The sequence below is a fragment of the Ochlerotatus camptorhynchus genome, unplaced genomic scaffold (assembly GCF_037179485.1).
Source record: "Ochlerotatus camptorhynchus isolate MF236.1 unplaced genomic scaffold, CSIRO-AGI_Acam_v1.1 ptg000322l, whole genome shotgun sequence".
Lineage (NCBI taxonomy): Eukaryota > Metazoa > Arthropoda > Insecta > Diptera > Culicidae > Ochlerotatus > Ochlerotatus camptorhynchus.
This window is the reverse complement of record NW_027040810.1, coordinates 203,475-220,084: the sequence shown is the minus strand read 5'-3', so window position 1 is coordinate 220,084 and position 16,610 is coordinate 203,475. Positions and strand designations below refer to the sequence as shown.

At 38.3% G+C, this 16,610-nt stretch overlaps 1 protein-coding gene across 1 annotated transcript in view; it reads right to left on the bottom strand.

The window, feature by feature from the left end:
• LOC135707878 (mucin-2-like) overlaps positions 1-16,610 on the bottom strand; it is a 245,024-nt gene that overhangs the window by 64,834 nt on the left and 163,580 nt on the right. Inside the window, exon 9 of the mRNA XM_065229782.1 lies at positions 13,972-14,638. Coding sequence (XP_065085854.1) covers positions 13,972-14,638 — 667 coding nt within the window. The remainder of the gene's footprint in view (positions 1-13,971; positions 14,639-16,610) is intronic.

The window sequence follows — 16,610 nt, the reverse complement described above, 5'->3', positions numbered from 1 at the left end:
CAAATTTGGGTAGTTTTGAAATAGCGTGTAAGCAACAATCAATACGAAACTAACGATTTTAAATTGGCTCACTACTTGACTAGCCTATTCTGTCCATAATCGCAAGTCAGTCCCATCTGTAAAAAACTGGAAATGAGAAAACGGCGTTCAAAGATTTTTCAAGTTTTCTGATTTGACACCTATTTTGGAGGGATAAATTTAAAAATAAACGTACAATGTGATAGAATGCATCTATGTTTACCCAAAAATATCGTGAAATTTTTATTTTATGGCCAAAATCTGAGTGGGACTGACTTGCGATTACATTTAACGTCAATGAGGAAAATAACCGCAAGTCAATCACAATTCCATGCCGATGCTGCATTAGTTTAAGCACAGTATTGAACAGTAAAAAGATACTATGGTCCCATAGAACGTTATTGAATGTTTTTGGATTTGTTCCGCTGGTTCCAGAGCAATGGCCGGAACATATTCCGGTGAGTATGGGTCTTCATCAGACCAGAGCCAAACGTGCCAAACTCTCCATGCGATAAATCAATTCACATGAGAATTCAAAAATAAGATCAATAAGAGTCATGATGAGTGACCAGCACCATGTTGGCCACACCCGGACATGTTCCGGGTATACCCGGGGAAGTGGTAAATCCTTTTAAATTAAAATCCATCAAGCGATACATCAAATCACATGATAATTCAAAGCCATATCCATTGGCGGTCAAATTGAGTATCGTAAGAACTATATTGGCCACATCCGGACATGTTCCTGATACCCTAGGGGAAGTGGACAAAAGCTATATTGAGACAAATCTCATGATGCGATGTGTTGTCTAACATTTCTGATAAATTTTTTTCTAATGGGACTGACTTGCGGTTACTTTTCGCTGTGGGACAATTTGACTTGGTATTGTTTTTCAGTTTTCTTGAACAAACCACATTTTTTCAATAGCACAAAAAACATAGAATGATAAACTGAATAATGATGCTAACTCAAAATTGATAAAAATGCAGATGGGACTGACTTGCGATTACCGGCAGTATTGGTCCCAAGCAAACGATTGACGTACCCCATTCTAGTCGAAATTCTACTACTACACAATGTTTGTTTTGATTCGCTATGAAAGTTTGACAGATAAAATGAGGGGATAGTGGATTTTCCTATGTTTCGAGGGGTGAATCGATTAGCTTGGGACCGAAGAGAGTACCAGAGCTGAGCCAAAAAGTTGAGCTCGTTTCTTCGGGACCTTCTGGTCTTAGAGTTACCTCTATGTTCTTACTATTTTATATCTATCTCTATCTCTATCTTACGCACTTCAAATTGACCATTCAGTAACAGCATTTCAAAGGGGCGTAATTGCTTTTGTAAACAATGACTTAAGCCGTCAATTTCTCGCGAATGAAATCTTACCTCTCCAAAATTACAATGGTAGCTGGTAGAGCAAACATTCCTCTACCTGCTGGTGCCATTATTTCTCATGAGTGAGCTTTTATTCGCGAGAAATCAGCAGCTAAAGCCATTGTTTACAAATGCAATTACGCCCCTTTGAAATGTTGGCACTGCATTCACGAGCTGGTTCGCGTTTGATAGAAAAGTGGTTTTTTTTTTTTAACTCTTTATTTGTTCCAAATTTAAAATAAATTACATTTCATTTTTACCTAGGTGCTCCAGTTACTGCAGTAACGTACCAGCCTTAATTGTTATGATATATCAGTGCTAACATTTGAAAACGGCGCAAAAGCCATTTGTAAACAAATGGTTTGTGGGCCCTTTACTCGCTACCCGAAGAACGCCCACGCAAACCAACAGCATCGTCAGGAAGGGGAAAATTTCCCCTACCCGATGTTGCTGTTGTGTCGCGTGGGTGTACTTCAAGTAGTGAGTAAAGGGCCCACAAACCATTTGTTTACAAATGGCTTTTGTGCCGTTTTCAAATGTTAGCACTGATATATCTTAGTGTTTTTACATTGTTCATGTCTTGGCAATTCAGTATTTTAAACAGGTTTTTTAACCTGCATGTCAGTATAACAATTGATATCTTAAAACTAAATCTTATCTAAGTATAAAGGGAATTAATCGTTGCAATTGAGGATTGCAACGATTTTTGCCTGAAATTATTAATTATTTTGTTGGACATTTGTTCTAAAGTCTCAACTTTCGAAATTCTATGTACCTCGGTAGTACCATGTAGTACTGTACCAGGGAGGCAACTTCAAAATCATTTTCAGAACTTTGTTCTGAATCCTTTGAAGTGCTTTTTTCCTGGTAGTGCAACAACAAGACCATATTGGCACAGCGTAAAGCATGGCCGGTCTAAAAACTTGTTTAAATATTAGAAGTTTATTCGTCAGGCAAAGTTTGGATTTCCTGTTTATAAGAGGATACAAACATTTAATATATTTGTTACATTTGGCTTGAATGCCCTCAAATAGAAAAGTGGTTCGTTTTCGCCCCCGTATTGTCTCCTCTTCTCTTAAGGGCCACCCACATTAGATCCGTTTGCGTTGCGTTGACGTAAATTGAACAGTAAGACAATAGATTTAACTGTCACTGTGCCGTAACGCGTCCGATCCGGATCTAATGTGCGGGAGCCTTTAGGATTTCACTGGATCGTATCAAGAACAACATGTGAAAAGGGCATACAAGCTTTTTGTAAACAAACCTTCTTATGCCCTTTTCTCATCACCCATATGACACCAACGCAAACCATCAACATAACCGCGTAGGGGAAACTTTACACTTCCCGATGATGTTGTTGGTTTGCGTGAGCGACCCTCAGTTGGCGACAAAACGTCCTACAAAGGTTTGTTTACAAAAAGCGTGTATGCCTTTTTCACATGTGGCTCTTGGTATCTGTTTACAGCGTTTACAGCTCCAAACGAAAGGAAATATTTTGCAAGTTGCGTTTGTCACGTACACGCTAAGATGCACATACCTTAAAGTCGGTAAAGAATACCTAGATATCGGTGAAAATTACCGATAATCGAAGAGTGCACATTAACGTTAAAAATGTCCTAATTTATGGTAAAAAAATATCCTATTTAAAGTAAAAAGTAACGATTTTTATCGGTAAAAACTACCGATATTTTTTTACCTATAATTTTAGGTAATCGTAGCTTATACCCTGGACAGACTATGGCTTATATCATGTAATATAAGCTGTCTTGCAATGAGCACTCATACATCTAGTTTTCATGCATTAAGGTAAGCAGGAATTGCATGCTGAGACGGTTTTCAGTCGTCTTCAGCTCCAGTTAAATAATTCTGGAGCAGCTAATTTCAACTTTTCATCAGAACAAAAAAAAAAAAACTTCCCGGCTGAAAATATCTCAGAGTGGTTTTGGCTCACTCTGCGCGAGAACGTTGTTTACCTAAAATTGAGTAAAAGCGCACCTACTCACTTTTGAGTAGCCATACTTCCCACTGAAATGAGCATGTTTGCCTCAATTTTGAGTTGTTGCGAGTTACCGTGTATGACGGTAAGCTCCAACTCGGATAAACTTTTAATCCCGCTCCTGTTTAGATGATCTGCAAAATGCCAATTGGCAAATCAAAGTTGGCACGCGTGGAGAATAGAAGAACTATGAAAGTGATGATGGTTTCAAAATTTTCCACGGGGAAGTATACGAGTGCAATCTTAAAATGCTTTTATTTTGTGAATGGAGCATTTTATTTAAATCTGGTTAGTGCTACGTTAGTAGAAAACTTCAGGACTACTCAATAGACATATAATACAGAAAACTTAATTTCTTTTCAGATTTTTAGGTGTAAACATAGACTTCCGCTTTTCTACCACTGTAGCAGTAACCAGATTTAAATAAAATGCTCCATTTTCAAAATAAAAGCATTTTAAGATTGCACTCGTATACTTCCCCGTGCAAAATTTTGAAACCATCATCACTTTCATAGTTCTTCTATTCTCCACGAGTGCCAACTTTGATTTGCCAATTAACACACAAGAAATTCGGATGATCATATCCACTTAGCATCCATATCCATACACAGCAAAAAAAAAGTAATATCGATCAATGTAATTCAAGCTGATGTATGAATTAATGATGTAATAGCAAAAAGCAGATACAATATTACATCAATAGATGTAATTTTGTTCGCAAAATCGATGAACATCGTACAACGTTATATTACACAACAGATCGATTGAACTGGTTGCAGCAGTTTGGATGTAATATTCAATAACTTTTTTTTCTGTGTATTCTAATTTTCCATTTTTCTCGACAAAAATATTCCAGAACACCAGCAGGATCCTTGCAAAAACGGTACAAAATTAGGTTTTGCACCGTCGGGATAACCTCAATCTGATGACAGTTCAGTGGTACTGTTTACGTGGACTTAGTCGATTTTCTCGATAATTGTTCAGACTGCAGTGAGATGTTAACCACACTTCTGCGTTGTCCACAAGCAACATCCTTTCAACCCGCTGTTCCTTGACAATTTTCAAGTTAAAATTCGGAAATTTTAGAATATTTTTTTTTTTTAAAAACGACTAAGTGCTTGTAAACAGTACCACTGAACTGTCAAAAAGGGTCAGCCGATTAACACTGAACTCATTTATGACGTCAGCGTGCAGCATCCTATTAAATTTTGGGATTGAAGCCAGGCCTGCTGGGGTGAGAGATAATCATGCTTACCACTACGCCACCGGCGCCGCTGTAACGGTCAATTTAAACGTTTTACATTTACACACTACCGCAATCTCTTAAGTACTGTCTTTCACAGTCTACTCAACCTAAGAGGAAGAGGAGACAATAGGGGGACTTTTATGAACCAATTTTCTGTCAAACGCGAACCAACGCCTGATTGGTCGGGCGAACGTATAAAAACGCGAGAATTTTTACAACAGGGAATCTATTTTCTTGTATTTTGACAGTCGACTGCGTCGCCCATAATGAAATAGTTTTTGGACAGTCGTTTCCGCGATAGAAGAAGAACACGTCACAGACCAGTACTAACATTTGAAAACGGCGCAAAAGCCATTTGTAAACAAATGGTTTGTGGGCCCTTTACTCGCTACTCGAAGTACACCCACGCAACACAACAGCTACATCGGGTAGGGGAAATCTTCCCCTTCCTGACGATGCTGTTGGTTTGCGTGGGTGTACTTCGAGTAGCGAGTAAAGGGCCCACAAACCATTTGTTTACAAATGGCTTTTGCGCCGTTTTCAAATGTTAGTACTGAGACAAAAAGAAGCCAGTTGTCTCCTCTTCCTTTTATTACTCAACAGATGACGATCGCACAGATATTGTGCAAATTATATAATATTACGAGCAAAATATTCATTCGATAATAGATTCCGTAGTTTAATTGAATTATTCAACAGCAGAGATTTGAATTTTTACGAAAAGTTACGAAGTTTGTAACTTTCTAGGAAAAATTAAAATGGACATTTAGTCGATTTTTCTTTTTTCAAAACAATTTTTTGATCCGATTTTAAAACGTCGGTGACTCCAGGGGTGAGTACGGTTCGTTTGGAGACTACTGGGTAATCCGAACACCAACGACACCTGTCTTTTGGAGCTAAATACCATGCGTGAACCAAATACTCTACGAAGAGATAAATCAATTGACAAATCCAAGTTTCAATCGGCCACCATGGCACTGCAATCGCAGCGGTGATAAGTCCGAAATAATGTGTCAAACTGAATACATTTTTGAAATTTCAACCAAAAAACTATTATTTTGTATTTATTCTAGCGAGTTTCTGTGGGAGTCAAAACATGATCCGAGCAAAAAAGTAGTACTCGTAATAATGGTATATAATTCTGAATTTTATCGTGCTTTGTTTCGAAAATATCTTCCAAATAAACAAACATCATCCAGATCACCCGATTCGTCCACCGACTAAATCTATTGCCACTTAAAAATTAATTTCAGTCGGTGTATTAATCAGCAGATAAAATCGTTTTTCGTCTGGTGCTACACCGAGCAATCGGCCTATTTAATAGTTTTTCGTCGATTGATTTAGTCGGTCAACTTTGTCTGTTGTTTAATCGGCAGATGATTTCAAACCTTAACATGTTTTCAGTAATTTATAAGTCTTGAAGTAGCTTTTTATTTAAGAACAATGCATTACAAAATAGTTTTATGCATTTTGTACAAGATTCATCCATGCTGACAAGAAATTTTCATGAAATTACAATGAAATTAAATAATTTTGCAAACAATCAATGAAATTTTCAAGGGCTGTCACAGACTTATCACCGTCGGTTAGTGCTTATTCCTGCCACCAGTAAGTAACATTCGCACCAATCCGAGAAAAATAAAGTTTTGTTTTGATAGCGTTAGCGTTAGCGTTGTTATGATATACTTCGTAGATTGGATACTAGCGACACTCACGTCTCTTCTAAAATTCTCAGTTAGACTACTTTCAGGAATAATGCTGGGGAGTAAACATTGGTTCCAATCTAAACAAGAGTAACAGAAGCATGACTGTCGCTATTCCCGGCCACGCCCATCTTTACCATAACTAGGGATAGGAAAGGAAATGTTGATGTAGTACTTACTTAACGAGAGGCCACCGACTTAGCGACACCCTCATAAGTGCTACGGAGTTGGAGGGTTGGGTAGGGTATTCGGTTAGGATTCACCTCAAGTTGGCGATGCAACCAAAAGTACGTATTGTTTATTTGCTGTTTATTTAATCTCTCGATAGCCGGCTATCGAAAGAACATATTCATTTTGTTTAGTGATCATGAATTTTAAGAGTCATGACGGAGAGCTTGGGATTAAACCCATGATTTTCTGCTCAGTAAGCAAACACGATCCCTCCAGGGTCATCGAGTATCTCAGAACCATAACGCTTCGCGACAATACAGGGCTACGTTTTCGCTTGATATGCAAATAGTTTCCGAGGTTAGTATTTAATATCAAATATACAAATGATGGTGGCGATTTATTGTGCTGTGGAAGAGCTTGGGATTAAATCCATGAGTTTCTGCTCAGTAAGCAAAATCGATCCCTCCAGGGTCATCGAGCATCTCATAATCCACAGCGCTTCGCGTCAAAGTACGAATATATGGATGAACTATCTATTATTGAATAACTATTATTTACGATAATTACATGAAAGAAATAAAATATAAACTACAAACAAAACGTGACTACTAAAATCTTAAAAAGATATTCTCACAAATATATTTCACGCAACCAGGAATCTCAAAACCATTAGACGCTATAATGATACTCTGCACATGTTAGACACAAGAAGAGGCCAAAAAGCAAGCGTCCGACAAACAAAACCCGCCAAATCCACTTGCAGTCACAATCAACGATTCTACGAATCCTCACGAACCATAAAACCGCTGACTGTGACACTCTGAAAGCGAAATTGACAGGCTCTATGCGTCAAACACCAGCCCTCCAATCTCCTCCCGCATAAAACATCACAAATCTCCATTACAACATCTAACGAATTCAAAACTCCGAAAATCACTCATCTATAGCAAGTGAGTGGAAGCAACCCTGCATGCAACCATTCTTCATAATACACTTTTTCTGCCTATCTTTTTATTAGGCCTGTGGACATGCGTTAGCTTCGAAATTTCTAACCAAACTGGGAAAATTTTCAGATCACAAAAAAAAAACTTGAAAATAAAACTTTCAAAGGTAAATACAAATAAATAAATATTGATTATTTAACGCAAAAACGAGCAAGTAATATTAAATCTCTTGTATCGTATGCTAATGCTAATTGACTGTAACAAAAATAATATGCTTAAATAAAATAAAATATTAATAAAATGATATGCAAAATTTACTAGAAGATCATTACTTTATTAGTGAGAGGTTTGCTCAGTCTGCATGAAGCAGCCGATTTCCTCAAAGAAGTTCTATTAACAACCAAGAATTAATCGTTTGAGGCATACTGAAGCATTAAGAAGGTGATATGTGTCACTATAGGAAATCATCATCGTTGCAAATATAAAGAAATTAAATATAACCCTTTGCTTCAGTATCGTCAACCTCCATGTCCATGGGGAGGGGGTATGCAATTTCAGCCTCAGCGTGCTCAACAAAAACTCTTCAGACCCACCATGATCACAGATAAAGGGAACTTTAAAGTACAAAAACATAACTGAAGACATCAAACGTCTAAAACCAGAAACAAAAGCACTTGGATGACTATCTTGACGTTCCCACTCGATCTCAACATGTGAAAATTGTGCGCTCGATAAATTACAGCATGAACGTGGCTCTTCGAAAAGATGTCCAAGACAAAATTGTAGAAAACTGATAGATGGTATCGAAACAAGTGAAAAAATAAACAGGAACGAACTCACCAAATGAACGATGGTTTGCACCTCCTAATTCTAGCTTAAAATTTCACAACATTCCGTCGGATCAAAGAAGCTCTTGCACCTTCCTCCAATCAGAATCATCTGGCCAGATTGCCAATCGCCTAATAAAAGTTCTGATGAAAAGGATTATGATAAACTAAAACACTTTCGAATGCAAAAAAAAAAAAAAAAAAAAAAAAAATAAAGTTTTGTTTTGATGACCGAAAAGTTATTCCTATTTTCAATTAAACTCGTATAATCTCATAGTGATAGCAATGTTTAACATATATAGCAGGGTTCTAATCATACAAATGCAATTCGCTAGCTTTCATGTTAAAAAATACTGGTTTTTAAGTCAAAAGCTATTATACGTCGTTGGGGGCCCTATTGTTACTTAAGTCAAAGTGTATTTACCAGGATATTCGGGAGAATTATCAATTACGTCTCCTTACGTGCAGCCCATTCATCATTTTAGGACCACCGAAATCATCTTAGCAACAAACAGTTCGATTTATTCACTTTAATAATGAGAAAGCGAAACGACGAACGTACACTTTTCACGGGTTTCTCAGCGCTGTTACTTAAGTCAAACGGCATCTCCATAGAAATCGGGTGACTTAAGTAACATCGAAAACTATTTTGATCGGAAGGTGATTACGTCAAAAAGCAATTTGACTGGTAAATAAATTTAAAAATGGGATGTGATCCTATATTCGGACAGAATATAGTGTAATAGCAGGAGCATCGATTGACACTGATAGCTCGACTTTGTTTACCTTTGTTACTTTCGACGTAATGAAAATTTGCTCTTGACTTAGTCGTTTTTTCAAAAAAAAAAAAATTATAAAATTTCCAAATTTTAACTTGCAAATTGTCGAGGAACAGCGCGATGAACAGATGTTGCTCGTGGAGAATGCAGACATGTGGTTTACATCTCACTGCAGTCTAAAAAAATATCGAAAAAATCCACCCAAGAAAAAATTGACTAAGTCCACGTAAACAGTACCACTGAACTGTCATCAGATTGAGGTTAACCCCGACGGTGCAAAACCTAATAGTCGTTGTCACTTTGCCCTTTCCCAGGAGCTGTCAAATGATAGCTCAAAAAGAGAAGAAGAAGAAGAAGATATTGTGTGCAGCAGGATAATTTCTTAAAAAGGGATTATACAATGTTTTCTGTTTATGGCCGTACGATTGCCCCCATTGATTTAACACACGGTGGCTCTTTATCCAGGATTCGCTCTTCAAGCCGTTGCCATAAAATACTATCAAAGTTACACACCTGTGTATAATCCTTATCGGCGGGGTTGCATCGCGCTTCTGAGCGGCGGACTTCGACCGTCACCAAATGAGAATTTAACATAAGCGCGACAATATTTCTCACTGTAAAACGTCGTGGGTAAAACAATCAATGTAGCGAAATTATTTGTTTGATGCATTAAAAGATGTTCCAAATGCATATGAAAAATAATTGTACCTATTTGCACTGTCAACATAATTTTGCTTCTTAGGGGCTTAGCGGTGACTAGGGGCCAAGCGATACGAACAAAGTAATAATTATTAAATACTTATTTTATTAAATTAAAACTGCTTATTGAAGGGCGTAGGGCTGCTTGAGCAAGTGTGCATAAACTGAAAGCCATTAGATACAATGGTTAGTTACGAATTTTAAATGTACAAGCAGCAGTAGCTGTTTGATAGACAGATTTTTACAAAATATTTTCTTTTAAACTTTATTTAGGAGATTTTTAGCCACACGGGCTAGTCCATCTCCTCTTTTATCGAACAGTTCAGCTTTTGAAAGTTCGGTAAGAAATTACCGAAGCCGGTAATGATTTCTAAGTGTTTGTTTTAGCCTGGTCTGTAGTGAAGTTGGCACGGTGTGGTATCCACAAGTTGCCTAGTGCAGCTCCACTAAAACCCATTCCTTACTCTCTCCTCTGCCTGGATCTCCATGGCACCACTGTGAAGCGACTACTTCGGGGGGTGGCTGTGCTCATGCATTTGTCATACTCTCAGCGCTAGCTGGCATTGCTAGATCGCTGCTTTTCTCTCCCTTTACGCTGCAGCTCCGACATAATCTGCGTGACTGCTCTGTTGACGGCATTCCAAGTACCCTCCTATCGACACATTTCATCGACGACATTCTCCACGTTAAGGACGGGCATCTCGCTTCTCACTGTCTCGAACCGACAGTCTAAGCGAGGTCTAAGACCACATGCTCCGGCGTTTCATCGACGTCGCCACACTCCGGACAGAGGAGTGACGCTGCGTGTCCTAACCGATGCAGGTATTTCCTGAAGCAACCGTGGTCAGACAGGAACTGCGTTAGGTGGAAGTTGACTTTTCCGTGTTTTCTGTTCACCCAGGTCGAAAGTATCGGTATCGGTATCGGTATGTTCATCCATCGTTCTTCACCGTATTTTCCCATGAGCCGGAACGTTCTGCTCAGTTTTTCTTTGGTTCTGCTTCGTTTCCAGCGCTGGAACCCAGGTTGGACCTCCATACCTCAGTACCGACGACGAGACACTGGCCAAAAGACGCCAGACTAAGATTTTGTGACAAGCAATGCATTAGGTACAGGAAAAACGTCACGTTAGAGGGGGGGGGGTAAATTCTCGATTTAGCGTGACATAATTAATGCATGGGACCTATGTCACACTGCAGAATACAGTGTTGCCCACAATACAGTTGCTTAATCTTGCCATAAGATTATCAATCTCTTAAACAATTAATAACTATTTAATTTGACGTTTGGCTGAAAAACGATTTTCTACAAAGTTGTAGTTGATAAAAATTCCCATAAGAATAGTAAAAGAATTTGTTAACAGTATAATATGTAAAAAGGCTAGAAGACAATGAACAAAAAGTTTTGGTTTCCCATAGTAATTTCCATATAAACTTCAAATGGTTTGTACCAAGTCAGTTTCTTATCAAATGAGTTTAAACTTTCGGAGGCTAATCAGGACCCGATTTGGAACCGTTTGAACACTGTGGAGTGAAAATTTCAAATTTTGCATCAGTCTAATCTAAATCCCTTCTCGAGATGTGGAGATAGAAGGCATGGTCTACGACACTAGTCTGAGTGTGAAGGACTTAAACGCGCATCGGGTTGCTTCAAAAACTCGAAAATCGGAGAGCAGGTACAGATACTGGATGTCAGGCAACTGCATTCAGTATCTTTGCAAGATGGCAAGAAAGTTTATCAACATTCGGACTCGTTTCGGGTGACTTTCGCTGGTTCAGTTCTCCCAATGTTTGTCAAAGTTGATGGTGTTTTTTTTTCCGGTGCGGTTGTTTGTACAGAGGGTATATAATTGTACCAACTGCAAAAGGCTGGGACACTCGGCCAGCCATTGCGGCAACAAAACTCGTTGTGGCAAATGTGGTGAAAACCACAAAGAGGATTGTGCTGCAAATTATCCATCCCGGGCAGCGGCCACATGAAATTAATCTCAAACATCCCACGACAACAAACTTTGCACGACATGGGATTTATATTCAACTAAGTCTGGTTCAACAAAATGATGGGAGCATATTCGCTCTTTCCCTGTTCTGTAAAAAGTGGCAACCTTTCTCCACTGCGCAAATTTGTTGCTCCCCGAGTTCGGAACCTGAAAAATGGAAATTTGTCCTCGTTGCATCTCGGGATAATGCAATGATCCTGCAACAACAAAGTAAACTTCAAGCGGTGGAGCTTGCGTTTACGTACACTAATAAAATTTCAAAGATTGTTTTTATAAGGGAAATGGCTCTAATGATAGCCTATGGATCTAAGATTGGGCCCATCGCTAAAAATCTGCTTTTTATCAATTTTTTATCAAGATGAACGCGTTATTAGCGGCGCCAGTGGTGTAGCGGTAAGCGTGATTATCTCTCACTCCAGCAGGCCTGGGTTCAATTCCAGTCGGCGCCGCCGGGATGTTCTGAGGCATGACATCTCTGATCACGATTGATTTGTTTTCCATCGATCTTGTTTTCCGTGCTGAGCACCAATGCTACCGATGCCAGGGAGGCAGTTCCCACAACTTGACCCTACCTATCGACCCATCAACTCATAAACCGGGGACCAACGGCTTTACTTCCCTTCCAAAGAAAGGCGTGATCAGAGATGTTATGCCTCAGAACATCCCGGCTTCGCCGACATATTATAAGATTTGCAATCAATAAAATAGAATACAGTACCTGTTCGCTAACTGGGCTGGCTTGTCAAACGTCAAAAAAACACTGAAGGGAGCTTCAATGGAATGTTTGATCGACGTTAAAAAACTTCATGTGCATTGAATTGATACAGTGTTAAGTTTGCCATTTTTACTTTCACAGCATTCAATCTAGCTAGTTGAGGCTGTGTTCCATTTAGTGAATTTTCACTTAAATTTGACAGATGGAAAATTTTCAAATAAACCTGCTATTCCAGCAGACTTATTTCTGACAGACAAGGAATCAATTTTGACAGAAACCTTCTCGAAAATCGGCCGCTGAGCAACAGAGGGATTTTCGAACATTTTAATTAATTTTCGAAATGTCAAATTTAAGTGAAAATTTACCAAATGGAACACAGCCTTAGAAAAGCTTAATGCTTTTGCTCATAACGCTTTTTAGTCGTGATTTCAGTGTGAAATGAAAATAATTTCAAATTTATTTACATTCCATTCGAATGCCCCTCACCAATTATGACAACTAAATGTCAAACTAAATGTGACGTGTATTTTTGACGTATCCAGTATTTTACGAGCGCTCATGGCCGCCACAATCTGGTTGAGTTTTTGGTAGGGAACATATTATTTGAAGTTTGGCTTGTGTCGTTTGACCTGTAAACGGTCAAATTTGATCATTTATACGTCAAGCGACACAACCCAAACATCAAGTCGAATGTTCCCTACCAGAAACTCAGCCAGATTGTGGCGGCCATGAGCACTTGTAAAATGCTGGATAAATGCTTTTTAACTGGACCACAGCCCAGTTAACGAGCTCCCAGTTAAAGATCGCCCAGTTAGCGAACAAGTACTGTATAATTTTTCAAAGATATGAATTTAATAAGTAGGAGTGGTGTTGAGTACTTGGCACTGATGAAGTCTGCAAGTAGTAGACGAAATACGCGTATCTGTCAAAAGATAAGCAACTATAACGGAATTTAAAGGAAATAAACCAACCCACTCAAAGCTCTTCATAAGTAGGATGACATTTTATCCATATTTCATACACTGTATATTATCAAACATACTCCTCCAAAGAATGAGTTCATCACAGCATTTAGGAATGTTTTGCATGTTGTATGTTGTGTTTTTCTTAGAGGGACCACATTGCCCCCATCTACCCTATGTATGTTTGTCTGTGCTTATTACTTATGACAGACATGATTGAAATACAGTTAAACTGTTGTACTAATTTAATCTAGTATGTCGGTACTAGATAAAAGGAGTACAACGGTACTACAGTAATCATATCGGTCGATGGTTTAACTCAAAAAAATATAATGTGATGTGCTAGATTAAAGAAGAAAAGCGCTCGTACGTAGATTAAAATTATGACAGACATGATTGTAGTACCGTTATACTTATTTAATCTAGTACGTTGATTGCGGTACTGGATTAATGGAGTACAACCGTTGAACGATAGTACAATAATGTATGTCGATGGTAATAAGAAGTGAGTAAAATTGTAGCATTGACCTCACTTACCTTGTTCGATTAGCGATGACTTTTGATCTTCAGCCTGGTTAAAAGTGCTGTCGGAATGTTGCATAAATGTGTCGTCTGGTTTCGTAGTAGAGTCGAGCATGAACAAGTTTTTCTCATGAACATAGTCTGCTTTCTCTGTTAAATCAGGAATATCTGGAGACTGTTGCCTAATGTCGAGCAAATCTCCTTCTTGTTTTCCATCTTCGAGCTCGTGCTTTTCATTTTCTCCATTACTAACTGCTAGTGACTCCAGGGCGTCAATAATTTTATTATCAACCACTTCTGCCGAACTGTCGTCAGAGGGTTTAGTTGTTTGATCTAATACAGCATGGTCATCACTGTATTGATCAAAACGGTCATTTTTGAAGGGATTATTATCGGTTAAAAATTCTCGATTTTGTTCCGATAGTTGTTGCATGATTTTATTTTCTAAAGAAAATGGTTTAATCCCATTTGATAGACTGAATTCGTTGTTGATATCGTTTGCTTGAGGCTCAACTGGCGATTTTATAAAAGTTGTTTCATCCATTGCATCTACGTCAGTCTCTGGTCCAAAATCATCCTCAAATCGTTGATGGTTGTCAACAACGTCAACTGATTCGTCGGTTATATGCACATCATTTGATTCGTTGTAACAATTTTTTACTAATGTCGGTGGAGATATCATCTGTTGAAAACGACAAGATAAAACTGTATATAGTGAAACTTGATAGAAATGATAGAAAAATAATTTTCGTATGCTATTTTATAGATTTCTTAATTGAAGACATTTCAATGTGTCCTCCACCATAATAAATTGTAATACGTATATTTAAGAATTATGTATCTGAAAATGTTCTTCAAGGTCTGTCAAATTAGAATAAAAGCAACTATTATGTAAAATTTAGTAAAATCATGGTTTTTCACTACGTTTTCTTCACCAGCCCCGTTTAACGCTTTAAGCTTAAACGCCACTTTTAAGCCGTGCATTTCTTCACGTTAGTTTTTTTTTAATATTGTAGTATTCTTAAAGGCACCCATCGGCCAACGGCGCCGGTGGTGTAGTGGTAAACGTGATTACCTCTCACCCCAGCAGGCCTGGGTTCAATCCCAGTCGGCGCCGCCGGGATGTTTTGAGGCATAACATCTCTGATCACGCCTTCCTTCGGATGGGAAGTAAAGCCGTTGGTCCCCGGTTCATGAGTTGATGGGTCGATAGGTAGGGTCCAGGTGTGGGAGCTGCCTTCCTGGCACGTCGGTAGCATTGGTGCTCAGCACGGAAAACAAGATCGACGGAAAAAACAAACCAAAGGAAAAAAAAATAAAGGCACCCATCGCTGTTTCTTGGCTGTCCTTCAACATATTGAAATAATTTCTTTTACTGAGAATGGTATATCTACCATTTCAACTCATTTCGATTTAACCCATAGGGTGTAAAAATGTGGGCAAGTTGAAATACTTGTAATGTTGAGGATATTTTTGGTAACTTCATTAGTAACCGGGTTTTCCTATACCACTCCAACTAGCCTCCATACGCAGAAAATTCAACTGTTTTGAGAAGATTGAAGCAATGCGTAAACAATGTGTGTTGTAAATTTCATATAAAATTAAAATAAACAAAGCTGAGGATCACGTTAAGCTGTTTGTTATTACCTGATTTAACAGTCATAGCATGCGTTTAAGTTTATATTATACTGTTAAATAAAAACAGTGACAACTCACTTGCGCATATAGTTATGGTTTCCGTTTCAACTACCCCGCATTTCAGCTTTCACCGGTGTACCTATTGAATCTTTTTGTTAATAACTTTTAGAGCAAAAAGAAAAATAACATTGAAAATTGGAGAAAAGAAACCGTGCTCGTTCGATAAATTTCTCCAAGGCGGAAGAAGAACTGCTGTTGAGACTAGTATTGCACCGGAAAGAAGTAGTTGAATGTAAGCGATACGAAAAGGAATGAAGATATGTTATGTTCACGTGTGGTGTATGATTCTAGGTATTCCGCTTCTGCTTCCCAGACGGTATATAACCATTTCCCAGCCACGTGCCGTTGTGTCCCAGATAACACGATCCCCACCTTTGATATCTCTTGCCCTAGCTAATCTTTTCTTATCAGCATAAATTTTACCCTTTTTACTTCTGAACTTGATCTCGATCCCTAACCTCTCCATCTTGTAATTCTGCATGTACATCCAGGTAAATTATTCCGGATATTCTTGCCAAACATAAGCTCTGCTGATGAATTGCCGGTAACACTGTGGTTTGTAGAATGGTATGTTAGTAAAAAATATCGCATTTCCAATCTCCAGTCTTTACTCAATTCTTGTACAATTATTAGCCTTTTCAATAACAACCTGTTCTGATGTTCGACTTCACCATTCATTGCTGGCCAAAACGGTATACAGGGCTGGTAGCAATGAATGCTGTCAAAAATAGTGATTTTAGTGACCATATTGAAGAAATAAGTGACCAAATAGTGACTTATAGTTGTAGAGTCTTCTTGATTTGTTGTCTTCGAGTTGGTGTTCTCCTTACTGTATATTTAGACATCGTTAGATCTATACGCTCACAATAATTATTATACACTCTCATCATTCTATTGATTGGTAAATTTTTACCATAATTCGTTCTATGAGGTGACAGTTGCAATACATTTCGAGT